The 21690-nt window shown below is 63.5% G+C and overlaps 1 protein-coding gene across 11 annotated transcripts in view; it reads right to left on the bottom strand.

Moving 5' to 3' along the window:
* The window catches only part of DOT1L (DOT1 like histone lysine methyltransferase), a 57402-nt gene that overhangs the window by 13711 nt on the left and 22001 nt on the right, over positions 1–21690 (bottom strand). For 8 of the 11 annotated variants that reach the window (XR_004349401.1, XM_032628660.1, XM_032628656.1 and 5 more), the window contains 16 exons: positions 19131–19194; positions 18319–18547; positions 16608–16702; positions 16147–16209; positions 10742–10797; positions 8687–8766; positions 4790–4858; positions 4171–4277; positions 3981–4022; positions 3208–3318; positions 2862–3096; positions 2465–2557; positions 1563–1654; positions 1066–1167; positions 685–822; positions 352–477 (listed from right to left, as the gene is read on the bottom strand). Coding sequence is in view for 10 of the 11 variants with exons in the window: in XM_032628660.1 (XP_032484551.1) it covers positions 352–477; positions 685–822; positions 1066–1167; positions 1563–1654; positions 2465–2557; positions 2862–3096; positions 3208–3318; positions 3981–4022; positions 4171–4277; positions 4790–4858; positions 8687–8766; positions 10742–10797; positions 16147–16209; positions 16608–16702; positions 18319–18547; positions 19131–19194 (1702 nt within the window). In the remaining variant the exon portion in view is untranslated. Of the gene's footprint in view, positions 1–351; positions 478–684; positions 823–1065; positions 1168–1562; positions 1655–2464; positions 2558–2861; positions 3097–3207; positions 3319–3980; positions 4023–4170; positions 4278–4789; positions 4859–8686; positions 8767–10741; positions 10798–15595; positions 15787–16146; positions 16210–16607; positions 16704–18318; positions 18548–19130; positions 19195–21690 lie in introns of those variants that run through there. The other 3 variants (XM_032628662.1, XM_032628665.1, XM_032628664.1) reach the window with 3 other exon arrangements.

The raw sequence follows: 21690 nt of genomic DNA, 5'->3' as shown, positions 1-21690 counted from the left end.
AGTAACCCATCCCTGAAAGAGCCCCCAGGGCCGGGCAACAGCGAAAGCTTCACGTAAATCACGAAACCTCGCTGGGGAGACGCAAAGTGGTGGGAGGCCTCGGCCTGCAGACGGGCTTCCGGAAAGCCCGCACTTGTGCGCTGATCTGTCCATCCTTCCTTCCTGCACCATCCTCTGCTCACCTCGTCAGTATGAGCTGCTCTCACGGTGCAAGCGGGGGCCGCCAACGGCGGCCTCAGAAACAAGGTGCTCGCAAGCCCGGGCGGTGCGGCGGGGACTGGGCCTAGGACGCTGGTCCTGGCGCCCCAGCTGAAGCCCGGAGCCCCCCCCCGCCTCCGACAGGCTTCCTACCTGCAGCTCCAGGCAGTGCCTCTGCTTCTCCGAGATCTGGCTCTTCAGGGCCTGCTTCTCCTTCAGCAGGCCCTCAAGGGACAGCGTGGACCAGTCCAGCTTCAGCTCCTCGCACCGTGCCTTGAGCTGTGGGGATGGGTGGGCAGCCGTGAGGCGTCGGAGGCCCCTGGACGCCCCGCGAGGATCCTGAGGAAGGACGGGGACGGGGGGCGGGGGGCTGCCAGGACCCACTGCCGCAGACTCGGGGGCTGCCCTCGGTCATCTCTCCGTCCCGAGACCCGGCCCGGCCTGGGGGGCCCCGCCTCGGGCAGACCGCCAGCCCCGCCAGCGCACCAGCCGCAGGCTCTGGCTCCTCAGCTCCCGGTTGCCCTTCTCCAGCTGCTCCGTCTGCTCCCTCAGCTGCTGGTTATGAGCTGAGATCTCCTTCTGCGCTTGGATCAGGTCGTTGTAGGTCAGCGCCTTCACTCCCAGCTGAGGACAAACGATGGCAAAGGGGGGCTCTCACAGGGGGCCAGGGGCATCACGAGGCAGGAAGCCTCCCTCTGACCACCTCCGGGCCTCTCCATCAGGGAGACTCAAGGTGAAGAGCACCAGAGGGCACCAGTCCCTCTGGATCTTGGCCAGACGTCCGGCTGGGCCCTGGGCCCCGCCTGCCCTCCATCCCGCGCCAGGGCCGTCTGCGTGGCCTCAGGGTGGCCAGGGCAGGGCGCCTACCTCATCCAGTTTCTGCTGGAAAAGCCTCTTGATCTCCTCCTTCTGAGCTTGGCAGTGGCCGAACAGCTGCTGCACGGCGCCCAGCAACCGGGCGTTCTTCTCCTGAGGGGCAGGGCCATGAGCGTGAGGCCCCCGGGACGGGCACCCCGCCCGACTTGCAGCCCGCCTGGCGGACACGGTGGCAGACACGCACCCGTGAGGAGGTTGGCCAGACCCCCATCCGGGCCTCACCCCGGAACGTAGCACCACGTTACCAGGAGCCACAGAGCCTGACGCTTCCCGCCCTCAGGAAAGCTGGGGTGCCCGCACCGGGCCTGCATGAGGGCGGCCGCACCTCACAGCCCCCCACCCCAGCTCCACCACCCAGGCTGCAGGGCACACTGTCCCCAGACGAGGACGCCTCAAACGGGGCAGCAGGGCCCGGCCAGCTGCGGCCCCGGGGCCATGAGACCCGTAGGTAAGGGGAGCTGGGTCTGGCAGCACCACATGCGGCTCACCTTCTCCTGGTCCAGCAGCTGCTGCAGGTTGGCCTTGTACTGAGGGGTCTTTGTGTACGCCAGGAACTGTAGGTACTGAATCTTGAAGGATTCTACGAGGGGAGCCAAGACAAGGTTTTAACTCAGAAACCCTCCAGCTGAGGCTCGAGGCGGGGGTGGGCGGAGTTCGGGAACAACGCGCAGGTTCCCCAGGGCCCGAGTGGTGCTGGGGTCGCACGGTGCCGTTGTCGTGCCGGGGCCCGTGTCCCCACACTGCCTCAGCATGTCCCGCCGCCACGTGGGGCTCGTGCCCACGTGGGGACCCTCACAGCTCCTGCCATCCCCAGCCCGCGTTTTCGTTCTCCCCAAGGACACATGGTTTGCGGTCAGCCAGTCTGCCCGTCTTCTCGGTTAACATATGCTACCGATGTTGAATTGAGAAAATTGTACAGGAATTTCCTTCATCCACTTTCTGAAGGGACGAGGCATCTCAAGGCAGCCCAGCCACGTGAGCACGAGCTCGACTCGGCAGGACAGGGCCCTGCTCCCTTGGGGCACCGGGCCCATCCCGGACAGGTCTCCCTGACACTGCAGACACGGGGCTGGGTCCTTCTCTGCGGGGCACCCTGGGCACCGTGGGTGGTGGAACAGCATCCCTGGCCTCCACCTTCTTGACGCCAGGAGCCCCCCCTCCAGTTGTGATGATGCCCCCAGACGTGGCCTCACTTCCCCTGGGGCAGGACTGCAGCCTCAGACTGCTGCACGGGCCCCGCTGACCCCGAAGCCCAGGCGCGCCCTGGCAGGACTGAGCCTGAGCCCTGGGGGTGGTGCACTTGGCCATGCAGCGTGGGTTTCCCAGGGGGTCTGCGAACAAGCCACCCCGCCCGCCCGGCCTCCCCCCACGCCCCCCTGGGGCGGCTCACCTAGCAGCCGGTGTAGGGCAGGCGGGGCGGGCGCCAGCAGCAGCTGCTCAGGGGGGCGTCGCTGCGTGCTGGGAGGTAGCTGATAGGGGGCGCCTGCGGGGAGACAGCGGGTCACGCTCTCTAGACGCCAGGCCCTGCGCGACGCCCCAGCTGCCCAGCCAAGCCGCCACCAGACCCCAAACCACGGCACTTCGCCCTGCCTGAGCGGGGCTTCTGCACGGGACCCCTGGAGAGCCCTCGGGAGGCTCTGGAGCTGGAGCACCGCCCCCCCCAATCTCCGAGTACTCAGCGCAGACGCTGTCGCAGTGGCTTCTGCCCGGGCCAGCAGGAAAAGGGACAGCGGTGAGGCTCCCCGGGACCCCAGAGCACAGCAGGGCGGGGGCGAGGAGGCACTCACCCTGCGGCGAGGGCGACGCCGCCCGCGACACGGTCTGGGCATGCAGCAGGTCCAGTGCGCTCTGGGTCTTCTTGGGCTTGCGCTCAGGGTTGGTGGTGCTCATCTTCTTGGGACGTCCGCGCTTCCGGCCGGCCATCTTCCGGCCCTTCTTGTTCAGCTTCTTCTTCCGGGCCTTGGAGGGAGATGGCTTCTTGACAGTGGTTGCCCCGGCTTTCTCTTCCTCAGCACCAGAGTCCTAGCGGAAGACCACATGAGGGACCAGCCGGCGATGTGGGCTCCCGGGGGCAGCCTGGCTCCCTCCCCCGAGACCGGGGCCGCCCCATCTGGCCGGGGGCGGGGCGCTCACCATGGGGGTGTCGGCGGGCATGGCCGTCTTGCTCTCGGGCACCTTGGTGGGGGTGGTCGTGTTGCTCTTGTTCTCCCGCTGCTGCCGGCGCCGAGCTGCCTCTTGTTCCTCCTGGGGAGTAAGCGGGGGGCTCGTCCTCTGAACCGCGGGCACCGCAGAGACCCTCCTGCCCGCAGGGGCCCTGCAGCCCTGGCCCTGGGGGAAAGCGAGGTACACACACCCCACACCCAGTCTCTGCTGGGAACCCAGTGGGCCCCTGGACGGCCTGGCCTGGCCACCCCCATGGCGGGTGGTCCCAGGTCCCCACAACCACTTCCCCACCGAGGGGCATGCTGTCCACAGGCGAGGGCTGAGGGACACCCACGGCAACAGGAGGGAGGACAGGGCCACCTGCAAGGCCGTCCTCTGTCTCCAGGTGAGGGTGGCCATCACCATGCCCTGACCCAGAGGCCCTAGTATGGCAGGAAGGGCCTGGGCGGGGGGCTCCTTCAAGGCTCACGTGCTTGTCTGAGCCTCCAAAGAGAAAGTCACTGGGACAGACGTCCCACGAGGTTCAGAGACAAAGTGATGAGCACGAGGCCGCGGGACATTTTGAAAGGCTGTAACTCCAACCTATCTCCCCCCAGATCTCTCAAGAAACGTGGCCAGGGTGCAGCTGCTCAAGACGTGGCCGCCGCAGCCAGGGGGCCCCAGCGCCCAGGCCCACGCCCAGCCACTCAGGGTGCCTCGGGCCCTGGTCAGCTTAGAGATCAAGGACAGATACACAAACTTACCCTGAGTTTTGGATTTTTCAGACTAGAAAAATAGTTTTCAAGCTAAAAATGGAAAAGGAAAAGAAAAGGTCTCATTAGCAATGGAAAACCCTGTCAGGACAAGAGCCACACCCCAGACCCACCGACGTCAGGCAGTGACGGGCGCGGTGAGCGCTGAGAGGCGGGTTGGGGAGGAAGGGGTGCCACTCACTATGGTGCGGTCGATGGTGTGCAGGTAGTAAGACACCGGCTTCCCCGTCCACGACACCGAGCCTTTTAGAGGCGACAGCTCCACGACGCGCATGATGGTGCCGATGTCTGCGCACAGCGGGGCGCAGGGGTCAGGGGTTGCCAGGGCACCAGGGGGAGGGGTATGGCGGGGCTCAGGTCCCAGGCGTGTCCCAACTGCCAGCTGGGGAGGTGCCCATGGCCCTCCCCGCACCCAGGCACCTGGCCAAGGACAAGGGCGATAAGCCCACAGGGCGGGTTCCGAAGGCCCGTGGGGGCCGATGTGGCAACCAAGCAGCCGCAAGGATGCCCAGCGCCTGAGGGTCCTGCCACCCCGCAGGCCCGCACACATTGCTGCTTGTCCTTGTCACTGCTCCCTTGGGTCCCGGCACCACAGTCCTGCCCAGGGCCACGTCTGGGGATGTCTGGGGTTGTCACAACTGGGGGCCTCCCGTATGGAGTGAGTGCGGCCACCGCTCCACATCCCACAGCGCCCGGGACGCCCCCCGCCGTCACCACTGCTGGCGGGTGACCCCGCTTTAACCCACGGCAGGTGCTCATAATTACACGTGTTAAGAACTCGGCAACACGAGAGCTCTTACCACTCAAGTTTCTACTGTTTATTCTGAAGTTCAGAGGTGCAAAGGGCTTCGAGGACACAATTCTGCCACCTAAAACACAGAGAGGGATCAGAGCCGGCCGTGGGGACACCAGTGCGCGATACGAGCAAGAGCCTGGTGAAGCTTAGAGCACCAGGACGCAAAAGCATCCAGAGAAACCAGCCCTCTGAACACAGAAAAGCCGAGGGACTGGGAGTCCTGAGCTAACCTCATGGCTAAAAGCAAACAAAGCGGCGCCTGAGGGCTCCGACCCGTCTCACGATTTGCTTTCCTGCAAAACGTGCTCAGGGCCTCACAGTCCCCTGGGTCTCGTCGTGGGGCCCGCTGGGCACCCCCTCTACAACTTCTGTGCTGTCTAGATGCGCCACACCCACACCAGACCCGGACCAGAACCAGCCCTGACCCCAGAGACAGAACCTGAGGGAGAACCGGGTCCGGACACACAGACAGAACCTAAGGCTGGACCAGGCCCTAACACAGAACCAACAGAACCTGAGGGAGAACCAGGTCTTGATCCACACACACAGACAGAACCTGAGGCAGGACGAGGCCCGACTCCAGGGAAACAGGACCTCAGAGAGAACAGGCCCAGACCCCACACAAACAGAACCTGAGGGAGAACTGGGTCCTGATCCACAGGAACAGACAGAACCTAAGGCAGAACCGGGCCCTGACCCCACACAGACAGAATGCGGAAGGGTCAGGTCGGGAACAGCTGTACAGAAAACAGTTTTTCCAATTAACTCCCGGCACGTGTGCAGTCATTGTAGGGAAAAGAACCACAAGGACTCGCAGCCTCCTGCAGTGAGGTCACCATGATTGATGATGTCACCCTCAGGTTACAGACGCTTCCCCCATCCTGTATGAAACACTGTCAGGAACCGTAATACACCAGAACGTTCCAGCGCAGGAAATACAGAACCAAATACGGAAGTCAAAGAAAACGCGTGCTGAGTAAACTGAAGCAGTCAGGGTGAGCCCTCTGCTCGCGCACGCGTTCACAGCTCCCCGAGCCCCAGCCTGGCCTCTGAGCGGCCCCCACCCGAGGAGGCGGCGATGCCAGGTCCCGGGCTGGCCAGGGGCGAGTCTGGGCAGTTGGCTGGTTGTGACAGCAAAGTCACAGCAGCCAGAGGCTGAGGGGGTCCCCTGGGCGCACCTGCAGAGTGTTGAAGGGAGGACACTCGAATTAGGAATGTGCCCCCTGCAAGGCTTCCGGGAAAACAGGTGACCTGAGGGGACTTCTGTGGGCATGTCACCAGGGGCCCCGAGCCAGCCGCGTGCAACACCCAGGCGCTCAGCTGGGACACGGGGTGCGGAGGGCAAGGTCAAGATGACCACGAGGGACAACTGAAGAATGGGTGACATCCCACAAGACAATGAGGCCCGCTGCCCAGCGGGCCGCGTCCACAAAGATGGAGGGGCCACGACCCGAGGCCCTAAGGCTAGAGAGTCGGGACTGCACAGCCCAAGAGGCGCCTGTGGCAGCTGGCAGAGCAGGAATCCACGCTCCTCTCCCGGGTGGGGCGCAGGGATGGGCGCCGAGCGCTCAGGAGAGGGGCCCGGGCAGGGCGCTCGTTCCCACAAAACCGTCAGGAGCGACCCTGCCGCACGCTCAGGCTCACGCTCACCTGCACACGCACACGCACAAACGCACACGCAGCCGGCGGTGCTGAGGGCAGCTGGAAACTCTCTGCGTCCATGCTGGGTGATCCTTTCCCCTCTCCTGTTTGCTTGAAATGTTTCATAACAAAACTTCGGGGACACACCCTGTTTCTCTCTCCCGGCCACAGGGGAGATCAGGACGGCACGGGGGCCTCCCCGCAGCTGCGGGGACAGGGAGCAGTGGGGGGGGGGGGGGGCAGGACAGAGCGCAGCACGTCTGCCCTGCCGGGGCTCCTGCGGCACGTCAGGGAAGACCTGACATGGGAATCGGGGCAGCAGCAGCGGCCGGAGAAGCCACCCTCATGAGCCCAAGGATGAAGATGCTTTCTGGAGACCTCCCTGCAGGACAGGTGGCTCCTGCCATCTCATGTCACGACTGGAGAAGCATGGGGACACACTGTCAGGGCTGCATCCCGGCCAGGCCCCAGGAAGGGGAGCGGGCAGAGCCCAGCGGGGCCGTGGGCATGTGGGGCAGCATATCTGACCTCACGCTGAGGTCATAGCCCACGGGGGGCCCGGGAGACTGGTCCCGTCCCGCCAGGAGGACTCCGAGAAAGATGGGCACCCGAGGCTAGAGTTCTCACACGGGTGGTGACAGCCCCCGGCTGAGGACCAGAGCCCGGCCGTGTGCGACTGGGTGTCCAGGGAAAGAAGCCCATGACTCCACCAGCAGTGGGATGACCCCCACGCTCCTGGAGCAGAGCGCGTCACAGGGCACAGACGGAGCTGCCATCATCCTGAGTGTTCACCACACATGGGAAGCTCCCGGCCTCCCCACAGGGAAGAAACAAGGCAGCAGGTGAGAAGCAGGCGTGAGGGCACAGGACAAGGGGAAACGTAGGCCCTGCCTGGGTCCCCCAGCTGCTGCCCTGCTTGTCAGGACCATCGATGGTGCTGGGACAGAAAGCGCCCAGCTTTCTGAGGGAGGCGGACTGGGGAGGACGGCCTGAAGAAGCAGCCACCTCCGTCCCCTCTTCCTGGAACACACCGGACCTGCTCTCCCACTCTGAGCCTAAGCGCAACTCACCACGGGACCCAGGGGTGGGCACAAGAACACAAACTAGGTTCAAAGAAACTGGTCAGCTCCCAGCTGTTTAGAAGGCTCCCACCCAGGTGTCTGCATCGGTCTGATGCTCCATGTGCACGAGGATGCCCCAGGCACAGCTAAGGGACACCTCGTGTGTGCTGCTGGGCCTGGGAAGGCGCGACCCACTCTGGCGGCTAAGCCGAGACCTCGACACAGCTCCCTCCCTGCGCCTTCAGTGGCCTGGAGGGATCTCACGTGGGGACCACCCTGCTCAGGCTCACCACGCCAGACGGAGGAGCTCGGGACACAAGAAGACCTAACAACCCCTGCCCGCGCTCCTGAGGAGGGGAGAGTCTGCTCAGACACCAGGAGCTCCCATCGACCCAAGCGCTCGGCCTTGGCACTTCCCTCCCGGTCTCTTCCTGGCCTGTCCAGACCTCCCCCCGCACCAGGTTCTGGCCAGATGCCAACAGCACTCACTCCACAAAAGCACCAAGGTAACCTGTGAGTCTAAACGCTTTCATAAGCACGGGAGAACACGCCCCTCCTACTTGGACACAAGAAGGGTGAGGTCCCCTCCGGTGTCCGGGTCTCGACTGGCCCGGGGACTGAGTGTGAGGGGGAAGGGGAAGCAGCGGGAGTGGCGCTAGCCAGGCAGCCCGGGTCCAAGTACAGGAAAGACCCGACCAGCAAAGGCCACAGGGGCTGGCCAGGGGAACCCCCATGCCCTCAGCGCCCCCAAGTTAGGGTTCCAGATCACGTGGGGACACCCGATCAAGTTTCAGTTTCCCATACACCGTGAAGAATCCTTTAGGAGAAGGCAGGATGTCCTTGAACTAAGAAGTCACTCCCTGTCTCCGCAACAGAACGAACCAGACAGCCTGCAGCTCCCCTGCTAATCTGGTCCCCGCCCCAGTCCTTCCGGTGGCTGCAAGCTGGGGCCTGAGCGGGGAAGGCGTTGGGTCTATTCCACCACACACGCTGAGCTGCGAGGCACCCTCCCACAACCTAGGTGACGGTAAGAACCACCATGGACGGGACGCGCTGCCTGAGGCCTTCCCACCAGGGCTGATCCCAACGCCAGTCCAGACCCCACCACCTGCGATCAGGGCCACAGCTGCAGAGCCCCGAGCAGGCGCAGACGCGGGATGCACGGGGTGGGGGTGGGGGGTGGGGGGGGAGTCCGTTACCTTCCTTCATGTTTGCGAACCGCTCCTTCAGCTGGTGATCCACCTCAGGACCAAAGGCAAAGTTATTCACAAATATAACACTGCAAAATAATATTCCAGTTGAGTGAAAGGAGGTTCTACTTGCACACACACACAGAGCCGCCGCGCCTACGCCGCCTACCGCCTCTGCCCACACCACCTCCGCCCAGCCTGGGGACGGGTGCCAGGGCCCAGAGGCTGTGACTGCCACCCTGGGTGCCGTGAACACAGATGCCGCGACAAGCAGACCCCTGGCTTCCTTGGGAAGGCGCGCACGGACACAGGCCCAGGGCAACGGGCTGCCCCATCTGCCCCTCCGGTGCCCCAGGGTTGGAAAGCGGGCAGCTCGAGCGCCACCTGGGCAGAGAGGTGCGAGAACACCCGGGCAGGAAAGCAGCACAGACCCATCAAGCTGCACCACCACCCAGGGGCCCAGCGCCAAGTTCTTCCGAGGCAGGGCCTGGCCCATCCTCTCCCGTTTCTCAAACGTTCTCTGGCACCCGACGGCCCGAGGAAGCGCTGCCTGAAGACGCCCGCCGGGTGGTGGGAGACTGCTGCCTGCACAGGCCCCCAACCTGTCCCCTCCTCTGCCCGCCGGCTCCTGCCCCCATGGAGGACCCCCACCAGGGATCCCTTCCCCATCTGAACGTGATGGACAGCAGCAAGCTGCCATTCCATGCCACCTGTCTGGAATCTCGGTACTACGACAGTAACGGGAGATCTGACCGGGGCGAGGATGGTCACGGGCAGTAGGAGAAGCACTGAAGGTGTAAGCCAAGCTCTCTCGCTGCCGACTGCTTGGAAAGAAACCCAGATGCGGTGCGGTTCAGGTTGGAGCCGACGGGCAGAGCCCTGATGAGAGCGGTGAGCTGGGGAGGCTCCGACAGGGAGTGGGGCCGGCCTGGAGGGGTCCCTGCTCTGGGACGGAGCCTGGGGAGGTTGCACACCAGGGCCTCAAGGTGGCCAAGGTGGGGAGAGGGGGTAAGCCAGGACAGACCCTGGGCTGCCCGAACTAGAGTCACCCAAGAGGAAACAAGGAAGCTCCCCGAGGCCCGCAGAAGCCAGGATGAAGACCCCTGAGCGCAGAGGAGCTCGTCAGGGCGGGGACACCCCCAACAGGAAGCAGAGCGCCTAGGGCGCTCGCCGTCTGGGGGGCACCGTCTGGGGGCCCTGGCAGAGCCCGGCCTCGGGGCCTCGCGGTGCTCTGGGCGAGCTCTTCCTTGCCGGGCCACAGCTGCTGGATGCCCCCCATGGGAGAGGCCCCCACGGCAGCTACTCCAGAGCCCCCCGACCCCGTCTGATCTGATGGGGACACCCACGGGGTCAGCACGGTCCCCTCAAGAAAAGGGGGATGGCGTGCCCAAATCAGGTGAGACATTCTCACGGGAGAGAGCGAGACAAGGACAGGCCTTTGTGAACGAGGGACGCCTGCTCCCTACCTGCCCGCACGGAACCCAGTGGTGGGGCCTCGGGGCGCCATGCAGCGAGCACATGCAGAAAGAAGGCGGGGAGGCCAGACCACGAGGTCGAAGGGAAATGGTGTGACCCGCGCCCCCGCCAGAGAGCTGAGAGAGTGACAGGCCCGCCCCACAGTCACCGAGGCCCAGCCATCCCCACTGAGCCACACGAGCGCCTTGCACTCCACAGGTGCTGCCACTGCTGCCGCCAGGTGCGCAAGCGCGGGGTCCAGCCCGCTCCCCGGCCCCAGGCCTGGGCAGGACAAGGGAAGGAGCCACGGAGGCAGAGCTGCCGGCAAGCTCAGGACACACGGCCGTGTCGGCCTGGAGACTGCTTGCCACGGTGCTACCATCCATCCCGGGGAGGCCCGAGAGCAGGAACCTGCACTGAGCCCGGGCCCTCCCCGCACTCTCCGGGCCCTCCCCGCACTCTCCAGCCCCTGCCTGCTGGGATGACCCCCGTGGTTGGGGGGGAGCGACCCGGGGTGGGGGGGGATGGGGAGCTGCGCCACCCCGTGCCATCCTGCCTTGCCCGGCAGGCCCCCGCGGCCCTCACAGCCTCACTCTAGCCCGGCCGTACCTCGTGTTGGCGATCCGCTCTCTCCACTCCTCTGAGAGGAAATCTCCTCTCTCCAGCTGAAAGGAGAAAAGAGGGATAGCCCATCACTCAGGGGTCTCGCTCGCCTCTGCACCCCACCCCTGCCTGCCCCCCAAAGAAGAGATGGAATGAGCAGAGGCCCTGAGTGGGGAGGCCGCCGCGGGGCGGTGGCATTGGGGCCAGGCTCCCACAAGGGGACGGCGGGGAGAGGCCGAGACCACGCCATGCCCATGCAGGGCCAGCAGGGGGCGCCCCGAGGCGGCCGTGCTGGACAGAGCACACGTGGCAAGGGCTCAGCTCTCCTGCACCACCTCGCCTGTCTCCTGGGCAGCAGGGCTGTCCTTACGCCCTCAGCACTGCTCTGACCACTATCTTTGTTAGCTGACTAATCTCATTGTGCCTCAAGGCCAAAGTCTGCCTGAGACAACTCAGACCTTATTAACCTAACTGCCCAGAACTGTACCAATTAACAAACCAAGAAATCTGGCTTTGTAATTCTTCAAAAAAAGGCTATCATCCCACTCCTGGGTGTCCACCCCAGAGAAGTGAAAACAGACCTCCACAGGAAAACCTGCACACCCGTCCGCAGCAGCAAAGGTGGGAACCCACGTGTCCATCATGAATGTGAACAGATAAACACCCTGTGGTCCCTCCACACACGGGAGCATCACCCAGCTATAAAAAGGGGTGAAGCCCCGACACTCGCTGCAACGTGGACGGACCCTGAGAACGCGATGCTCAGTGAGAGAAGCCAGACACAGAAGGACACACGGTGTGTGATTCCATTGATGGCAAACGTCCAGGACAGGCGGACCCACAGACAGAGCGTCTCTGGGGGAGGGTGGAGGTGGCTGCTGGCAGCCCCCATCTGCACCCCACAAGCCATCAGGTGACCGGAGGCCCTCCAGGCAGCGATGGGGCAGCGCCGCCCAGCAGGGCTGGCCCCTGAGCCTGTCTTGGGCAGGAGGGAAGACCCCAAGCGTAGGAGCCTGTGAATGCCACGGCGCCCAGGCAGAGCAGCTGCCAAGTCCGGCGCCCTCCAGCACACAGGAGTCACCCAGGGACACGAGGGGCCGAGCCCCGCAGGGCAGAAGGGAGATGGCCGTCCTAAAACACCCAGGTGCTGTGGGAGGTCTACGTCCCAGACGTCCGCGTCTGCTCGCTGGGTCCTCTCCCCTCGTGAGGCTGCCACGGTTCCCTGCGCACCGCCCAGCAGGCTCGGGGGCACTGACCCAAGTCCAAAGTCCTTACGATGCCGCACAGGAAAACGCTCAAGCTGCAGGCCTGAGGCCGTGTCCTGGGAAGGGCGCTCGGTGTCTGGAACCCGACCTCGGGGGCTCCCTGTCCGCACACTCTCTGGGAAAACACAGGGTCCACACGGGCACCTGCTCTCCTCCCGGAGTCTGGGGTCTCAGCTGACCGGCCCCCAGTGAGAACCCTGGGCTGGGTCTCTGCGGCCAAGAGAGCAGACCACAGCCCCCGGGCACTGGGTCTCGTGAGCCTCCCTGGGGCGCACACCTCGCTCGTGCTGTCACGTCTCGTTTGGGGGAGTGAAGCGCGTCCTATAGAGTCTGGAAGCTTGCGCCTGGTCCCCTGGACCCACCCTATGCCTCTTCCCTCTGCTGGTTTTGCTCCATCCTGTCTCTGAATAAACCACAATGCGAGGACGACGTCTGCTGCGTCCTGGGGTCCCGCAGGCTCGTCCTGATGTGGCTTCTCTCTCCATGGGGGCTCACCCATCCAAGCCACAGCGCCACTGCTCTGTTGTGGCCTCATGTTCAAGGCAAGAAAACAGCCACTGTCCCGGCCCCGCCGCCATTCGCCTCTTGACACAGACTGGCCGAGTCGGCTCTGTGTTGCTGGGGCCAGTGTGCCCGAGTTAACCGTGCCAGGAAGATGTCACCCCCACCAAGGACCCGTGACTGGCCCAAGATAACCAAGACCTCCAGTGTGGAGAAACGTACACGGGCATAAGAGAGAAGAACGGACCCCAGCCGGCAAAGGCACAGGGGCTGCCACCGCCTGCCCGGGGACCTGGCCAGAGGCACCTCCCCACACGGCACTTCTGTGAGGCTGCCACCGCCCCAGGCAAGGGAAACCTGTGTGCCAGGCCCACTGCCAGGGGCCGACAGCACGGGGTCATCCGGCTGTCGCCAGGCGGAGGGGGCGCCCTGAGGTGTGACAGACGCAGGCAGAAGCCGGGCGTAGGGAGGGCCCAGGGTCTCCGACGGGAGGAGAGCTGTGGGCTGCAGGGCCGGGCAGGGACTGAAGAGGCGGCTCAGACGCCAGGAAACACACTGGGCTCGGAGGCTCCTGCTGGCTTTGTTCCCCCCTCAGTTACTAAGTGACAGGGACAGGACCCTGCACGCCAACCAGGGCACCTGCTCCCAGCCACAGAGAGCCACAGTGGGGGCACCTTTCCAGACCCAGCCGGCAAGCTCCTGCCAAATCCAGGCGTTGGGCAGGGGCTGTCGCCACACCCTCCTGGAGCAGGGCCACGTGGACGCCAGAGGCACAGCTGGCTGCCGCTCCGGACACGGCTGCCAAGGCCACGACCAAGAGTCCTCTGAGCCGAGTTCTGCTCACAGCCACCTCGCGAGGCCACAGAGCAAGGGCAACTGACGAGCGCCCTGGACCTCACGAGGCCAAAGAGCGAGAAGGTTTACACACAGGGAGCCCCGCCAATGAGCCAGCTGACGTGCCACTGACCCCCAAACACCCACCAGGCCAGGCGCTGCCGCCCAAAGGTGACGAGGGGAGGAAGGGAGGAGAGGTGACCCGCTGGGGCGGGCAGCCCACCAGCCTCACCCCCGCCTCTCCCTCCAGCCGCGGGGATTGTACCAACAGCAATCCCAATGTACCATTCGGGTTCTACCACACTCCGAATAAAGCAGCGAAGGCTGCCCGCGGATCCATCGGGGCATCCCTGGGACCTGTGTCGATGCAGACTTCTACACTACGGGATTGAACTGCTTGGCCCTCTCACCAGAAGCAGGAGGCACTTCTTAAATTTAAAAACCTAAGTTTTAGGAGGTCATAAGGTCTTAGGAAAATGGTAAACCATCCAGGAACTCTTAGCAGCATGCCAGTGGATCTAGGGACTGGGCAGGAAGAAGTTTCCTGGAAACAGAAACCAACTGGACTGACTGCCCTCAGCCTGACAACGAACACCAGAGGACTTCAGATGCAGGAGGGACACAGGAGGCCAGAGGATACACCCCTCGCTTTTCACTGAGGGGAGAGAATCGTGCAAGAAATCCCACCAGGAAAAAGGGGAGGGGAGCTGGGCCCAGCCTGTAGATGTGCAAGTCCTGGTCCAAGAACAGCAGAGCAGAAGCAGAGAGGGCACAGCCGAGCTCACACCACGAGGCCACACCACCCTGATACCAAAGCCAGGCATCACGAGAAAGGAAAACTACAGACCAGCATCCCTCTCGGCTGCAAATACCCTCAACGAAATAGGAGCTATACCCCAGGGCCAGGCGGGACTTACCCCGGGCATGGAAGTACACCAGCCTTTGTACTCTGTCCCCTCAACAGGCCAAAGAGGACAACCACACAACGCAAAAGCAGCTCTAACAAAACCCAGTACCCATTCACAATAAGGATTTCCGGAACAAAAATAAGAACAGAGGTGAACCGCGTCAACTTTAAAAAGAACGTCCACAGAAAAACCCCAAAGCTAACATCATACCCATGGTGAGAAGCTCGAGGCTTTCCTGCTGAGATCAGGGGCAAGAAAAGGATGTGCCCTCTCATCCCTGCTCCTCAACACCACACCAAAAGCCCCGGCTAATGCAATAAGACAAGAAAAGGAAAGGGTACCGACTGGGAAGGAAGACATAAAACTGCCTTTGTTCAAAGGTGATGTTATCGCCTATGTAGAAAATCCAAGAGAGTCAACGAAAACGACGACAACTCTGGAACTAACACAGTAACTACAGGAAGGTTGCAGGATGAGGGTATGGATGTACGTCAGCGCAGCGCAGACAGAAGTCAAGTCCAAACCCCCCAGAGCGGCCAGCACATCACTGAAGGAGGAGAACGAGGCTGGAGGCCCGATGCCACGCGGTTCAGGACTGACTCTCACGAAGACGCAGCTGTCAAGACACTGTGGTGCCACTGAGAGAGCACACGGGGAGAGCGTGGGACGGAGCGCAGCGGCCGCTGGCCTTGGACGAATCAACAAAGACGGCTCAACAGAGAGGCAGCCCTGCAGCAGACAGGGCAGGGCAGGGCAGCTGGATGTCTGCACACGGAGAAATGAATGTAGATGCAGACCTCACGCCCTCCACAAGAAGTAACCAGAAAGAAACCACGAACCTACAGGCAAAACGCACAGCCACAGAACTCCTATACGATACCATGAGGGTAAATCTAGGTGAGCTGAGGCTTGGCTTTTTTAAACACGACACCGAGGGCACGACCCATGAAAGGAGAAATGGCTAGGCTGTTCTAAGAGCCTGGAGCCCCCTCTCCTGCGCCCCCATCCGCCTCCCACCTACAATTACGTGACCCACTCTGGGTCCCTGAGGCGACGGGGACGCCGACTCTGGCCCCACAACCCTGCCCGCAGGACGGCGCAGGGAGAGCAGCGAGCACGGCAAGGAACTCTGGGAGGGGGCGTCAGGACCACGTCGCAGCCAGCTGGGGTCTAAGTGACCTGGGGGGCGTGAGATGGGAAGTGGTGGGTGTGGTGAAGATCCGGTTGCGGACCCCGCCCCCGGCGATGCCCCAGCAGCGGCCCAGGGGATGGTGGCTGCATGGCGGCCGTGCGTCCACAGGCAACCGAAACCTGGCAGAAAGACTGATGGAGCCTTGAGCACAGAAACGCACTCGAGCCGAGGATGCGGATGCGGACACCCTGGGTAGGAGGAGCAGAGAGAGAGGCCAGAGCGTCCAGGATCCAGGAGCGAGACCCGAGGAACCTCGGTGTCGAAAGGCCGGGCTGAGCGATGCTGAGTGAGGGGCAGAGGGGCAGGCGGCACCGGGACAGCTGGGGGACTCATCCGCTGGGCCCCACGCTGCTGCGGGGGGCAAGCAGGAGAAAGATGCCCTCAGCCGGCCCGCGGACGGGGCAGAGGCCGCCTCGCCCGCACCCTGCCGCCCCCACGTGCCAACCCGGGAGGGGCGCTGCCTCTGAAAGAGCCGGTGCTCTGAGGCCTTGCCAGTGCCAGGGGGGCTGAGGAAGAGAAACGCCACGTAGGCCACCTCTGTTCTCTGAGCGCCCGCAAGGGCCCCCAGGAGGGAGGATGAGAGTGGCCGGCAGAGGGTGGAAAGCGGTGGGGAGGGGGCTCCGGGTGGGGGAGCTGCCCCCGTCCCCGGGGGCGGAGGCTCAGGGCAGGCACTGCACCAGCAGCCACGGGGCATGGAGCGGTGGCACTCACTGTGTATTCTGCATGCTTTTTTCCATACCATTTCATCCACTTCCTGAACTCTCGGTCCATGGTCTGCAAGGGAGCCGAACCAGACAGCCCATCAGGAACCAGGCAGCCGGAATGGCACCCACGGCTCCCGAATCCCCCTTCCTCCCCTCGCCCGCCCGCTCTGGGGTTCCTGGCAAAGGCTCCCGACCACAGGGAACCCGAGTCAGCGGGCGTGCGAATCACAACTCTAAACACGTTCCTGTGGGGATGACACCGCTCAGACGTGAGCTCTCCCCAGACTCTGCCGTCCCCCAGGCAGACGCCGGCACAAGGGTGATGCCAGCTGACCCCACGGTGCTGGGGGAACTCCCCTCCCCTTGACCCCCTGCACAGGCCACGCCCTTGACCCACAGGCCACCACAAACCAAGGTTAGAAAGAAAAGCAACAGATGCAACCACGCCCAGAGCCCAGAAGCGCTCACCTCCGCGTACTTGGCCGGGATGTCAGCTTTCTCGACACCATAGTGATGTTTGCAGTTGGTAGCCGCAGCGACCTGCAGCACAACCTGGCCCACTCCTTCAGAGAGAGAGAGAGACAGACAGACAGCAGCAGGTGTCAGGTGTGCACTGTGACAGAGGCCACACCCCAGCCACTGGGGCGATGGCCACAAGGTCACCAGGCAGAGGCCACAGGCTCTCAGCGAAGGTGCCCGAGCGCTCTCCGAGGTCACAGAATGTGTTCAAATGCCCCAGGCCGTGGGCTGAGCCGCCACCAGGGGACAGCCATCTAGGTTCCACTTCATCATCCAAGGACAACACTCCACAGCCCCCCAACCAGAATCCGTCCTTGGTCCACGGCCCCACGTGACATTAATTGTCCAGACACAGACCCCGCTATGTGGGACCCAGGAACTCCTCGGGAAGGCTCCCGCCCGCCCCGGACACACCACTGTTCCACTACATGGCCAGCTCGCAGCTCGAGTCTGAAGCGGGCTCAGAGAGGGGGTGGGAGAGCCCCGCACCGCACGCACACACCAGTAGGACGCAGGCAGAGTCTGCGGGCATTTAGCCTTCACGACAAAAGGAAGCTTTTTAAATGGTCTCTCCTTGAACTTAGATCGGTTGCACTTTAAATAAAGTGTCAGGAGCCCCTTGACTTCCCATTTTGAATAGAATGTACTCCAATGATGAAAACAAATCTCTATTCAGAAACACGGGGTAAACAGGGGAGAGGATGAGCGGTCCCTCCCAGGGGACAGGGGGAAGGCGTGGAGAGCTCGGCCTGAGGAGGCTGGCGCTTCTGAGAAATCATGAGCCTTTTGACACTAGGGGAGTTTTACAGGCTTTTAGAGGAATGACCTTTGAAGTACGTGCATTCTTATCAAAATATGAATCATACACTTAAAAAGGACTTAAACCGATGATGTCACCACGAAAGAAGCCATCTTCGTCCCCATCTGCAGGGCCCCTGCCCAGCTGAGATGGGACTTTCGGGTCTGTGAGCAGGTCACATGGGATGGCAGAGATGCCCCAGCGGGCTGTGCTGGGGGTTCCTGATGGAGCCGCCCAACAACATGCCGGACAGCCCCCCCCAACAGCCCGTGGCCTCACGGGTCCCACCAGGAACCAGTCAGCCCAGTGCCTACTCAGGCAGCACAGTGTGCCACGTGTGTGCCTGCCAGGCCCTACCCCCAGGAGTCTCGACTCTGTGCAGAAGGACACCCCGTGAGCAAGCAGGGGGGCCGCTTGGGCTGGTGAGTGTGGGAAGAGGGGAGGGACCGCCAGCAAGGTGGGGGCTGGTCTGCCTCGGTGGTCCCTGGGGCCACCTGTGGGCCAAGAGCCAGGAGCAGTCCCAGGCCCGGGAGGGAGCAGGAGGGAGTGCGGCCACGAGGCCTGAGGGCACAGGGAGCAGGGCTCTCCTCTCAGCAGGAGCAGGCCAGGGGTGGGGGGGGGTGAGAAGCAGAGCTGCAGCTCAGCGCTGGCGGCTGGGCGGAGCCCACGGACCTTCTCAGGCTGGCTTAGCAGGAGTGAAGGGGCAGCTTTCTGGGCACCAGAAAGGCGGGCTTGGTTTGCGGCCTGCCGGGTGGGGAGAGGGGTGTGCTGACTCAGGACTGCAGGGTCAGGGCCCCCCCCACTGCCTAGCACTTGCCCCGGATCCCTCCCGGCGGGCACATGGGCGTGGCCCACACTCACCGCTACCCAGGTCCACAAACAGGTCGTCTTCGGTCATCTTGATCTCGTCGATCATCTGGGCGACCAGGTCGAAGGAAGTCTCCCCGTACACCTCCGGGGAGAAGGGCTCATAGTTGTTGAGTTTCTCGGGGTCGGTCACCGAGTGGTTGTAGACCTGCTGCAGGATGTGGCGCAGGAGCCCCGTGGACGGCCGTGTGTTCAGCTTCATGGGCTGCGTGGTGCCCTTCCACTGCGGCACAGGGGGCGCCAGTCGGTCCACCTGGGCCCCGCCCCGCCGGCCATGCCGCTGCCCCCAATGGTGACGCATGTGTGCGGGAGCGTGTGTGTGAGCCTGTGTGTGGATGTGTGTAGTATGAACCTGCATGCATGCATGTACCCGTGCGGGGGTACGTGTGCACACGTGTGCACCCCTGGACCCAAGCAGTGTGAGCTCCCCAGCACAGCTCCTCTCTCCTAGCTGGTCTGTCCCAGCGCCCAGAGTGCCCGAGGGGTGGGTGAAGGACGGAGAAGCCCCAGGAAGGCTCCCTGTCACCCGCCCACCTGCTGTGGCCCCCGGGGGCGCACCAGGGCCCGGGACCCCTTTGGAAGTAATGAGGCCGCTCAGTCCCGACCGTCTGCGTCACAGCGGCTGCGGTTCCCCACCTCCTACCCACTACAGGGTCCAACGCCCTGGGGTGCTGCAGGCTCTGCACTCCCAGGGCCTCAGGGGCCGGGCTGAAGCACCCAGGAGACTCGACAGGCAACGGGGTCCTGAAGCACAGCGTGGACCTGGAGGAGGAGGCGGGCCCGAGGGGCGGGTAAAGGCCACATACCAGCTGGTGGATGCTGTCGATGGCCCGGTTGTACTTGTCACAGAGCCTCTGCATGCTTTCGAAGCTGAAAGAGGCAGGTGATAGCCGCTGGCCACTGCCGAGCTCGGAACAAGCCACTGGGCCTCGTGGGAGGGGGCAGAGGTCCCAGGGGCATCATGGGGCCTTGAGACCAGGGCGGAGGGGTCGGTTCACGGGTCAAAGCCTCGGGCAGCGGTGCCCTGCAGGCCTTGGGTGGGGAAAGGGCTACCACAGCAGAGAGAGGCGGGCGGGACCAAGGCCGCCTCACCCCCAACCCGTGGATGCAATGAAGTCCCACCGCCCCAGGGCTGGGCCGCCCTTTCCCTGTCCTAGCCGGGGGTGGGGGGGCCTCCATGTTTACCCCTTGGCCTAACTTGAGTGGGTGGGGGGACAGCCGGGGCGCTGAGGGCCAGGCTCAGGCAGAAAGGGCTCCCACTCTGCTGGTCGGGTGGAAGGAGACGACGGCCGACACCCCGGCTCTGCAGAGAGTAGGGTCAGCACCTCCCCCCTCACGCCGACAGCACTTCTGTTTACTACACCTGTTTAAGTTTCTGACACTTTCACAGATATAAGCAGCCTGTGTTAGACACTTAATGAGGGAGCTGTCGGGAGTTTTTAACAAGACTAGGTTCTCCCAAACACCAAGGGAATGAGTTTTCAATGGAACCCCCTAACCCAGGGGTACCCCGGAGCGGTATGTGGGGCCATTTGTGGTTGTCACCACTGGCATTGAGAGATGGGGCGGGGGCTGCCTGGGATGGCCCTGCGGAGGATGACCCGCCCGACGCCTGCAGTGAGGGGCTGTGCCTGGTGCCTGCGCTGCACAGGGGAGGGGCTGTCACTCGGGGGGCCCGTCCAACGCCCCCTACAGGCAGGGCAGCAAGACGGCTGCTCCCCAGTGAGACGCCAGGACCCCGGGGAACCCAAGGACGCATACGGGGGTGCAGGAAGCACCCCCTGCAGCCCCTCCCCACCTGCATCTTCGAGACCCCCCGGCCCACGACCCTGGCCCTGGAAGGGCTCTGGGAATTTAAGTGCGCCTTCCTTCCTTCCTAACAGAAGTAAAAGAATTCAACTGGGACCTGTAACCATATGGCAAGTTCAGTTTCCTAGAATGGCAGCTGCAGCTGAAAAGCCAGAGATCTCGAGCAGGAAAGAGCAGGCGCGGCTGAAGCCTGTGAAACTCACACACAGACACACAGCGAGGGATACGCGGCTCCAACACGCTGGGAGCAGGCTGACACGCCGTAACAAGGCAGGAAACCCACATTCCAGGGGAGCTAACCACGTGCACAGGCGCGAGGGGTCCAGCCCAGCACTGGGCCGCGGGGTCCCAGGGAGCATGGCCCAGCAGCCACCCGAGTGCAGTGTCTGTGAGTGACACGCCTGTCCCTGGCCCCAGGCACCCACTCTTCGAAATGGAAGGGTGGACGCGATGGCCAGTCCATCTCCAGCTCCTGTCTTCCTACGCGGGCCTCAGGGAGAAAACAACGCACTAGTTCACAACCTCACTTCCTTGTGTTCTGACTTCTACACCTCCTTCAAAGCCTCTGGCTACACCCTGGAAGAGACCTTTTCCTGGGAGGATGAGCAACACGGAAGCTCAGGGGAACCTGGGCACCCTGATCCCTGCCGGGATCCACCAGACAGAGGAGCTCGGCTCTCTGCGCCAGCCCTGCTGTCACAGACCCTGAGGTCACACGGGTCCCTGGGGTGGGCACCGTCAGACGGCCCCCTGCCCTCTCCCAGCCCCACGTCCTTCCAGTCTTTCCTCAACTGGCTGAACACGGAGGGAAGAACACCAAACTCCCACCTGCAAGCACCTTGCACCAAAAGCGACTTTAAGCACCCCAGCTGCTCTAGGCCAGGCCCACGGCACTCAAGAATCAAGAGACGTGAGCTGCACGGACCTCGAGACCATCATTCAAGGTCAGCGGCCACAGGCGCCCTCACCCCAGGGGCAGGAGGCGTCCTTATCAGGGGTCAGGACCCATGGATGCGCTGCCCGCCCAAGGCCGTGCGGCCACCTGTGCCGATGCTGCGGGGATCTGGCTGCTCTGGACCAGGGGCCAGCACGGGTGGCCTCTTGTCACAACAGCAAGTGCTGATGACTGAACGGGGAGGAGGAGGAGGCAAGGGGCTGGGACCAGGGGCTGACTGAGGCTCGGAAGGCTGGCCAGGACCACAAGTCCTCCAAACACGGAAGTGAGCCCACGTGAGCAGGCCTGGCAGCAGGGCCTGTGCGGGACTCGAGGGCGCCTCGGGGCCGCGTTCTCTGCCATAAGCAGCTACTTAAGCCCGAGCCTGCGTGCCACCTCGAGCCTGCCAAGGACAGAGACAGGCAGGAGCGTTTCTCAAAGAAAAACAAAAAAAATTCCAGGCAGGCATTCCAGACATGGCCTCGCCCTTCCCCACCCAGAGGACTCTCCTTGGAGACCCAGGATGTGGCTGTAGGAAACTGCTAGATGTGGCCAAAGCCAAGTGAGACCTTGACCAGAGCTGGGCAGGGACCAAAGCTCCCCAGGCCAGGCCGCCGGCGCTG

This window comes from Phocoena sinus, chromosome 3 (assembly GCF_008692025.1).
Source record: "Phocoena sinus isolate mPhoSin1 chromosome 3, mPhoSin1.pri, whole genome shotgun sequence".
Classification (NCBI taxonomy): domain Eukaryota; kingdom Metazoa; phylum Chordata; class Mammalia; order Artiodactyla; family Phocoenidae; genus Phocoena; species Phocoena sinus.
The sequence above is the reverse complement of the archived record's forward strand: the minus strand, read 5'-3'. Positions and strand labels throughout refer to the sequence as shown.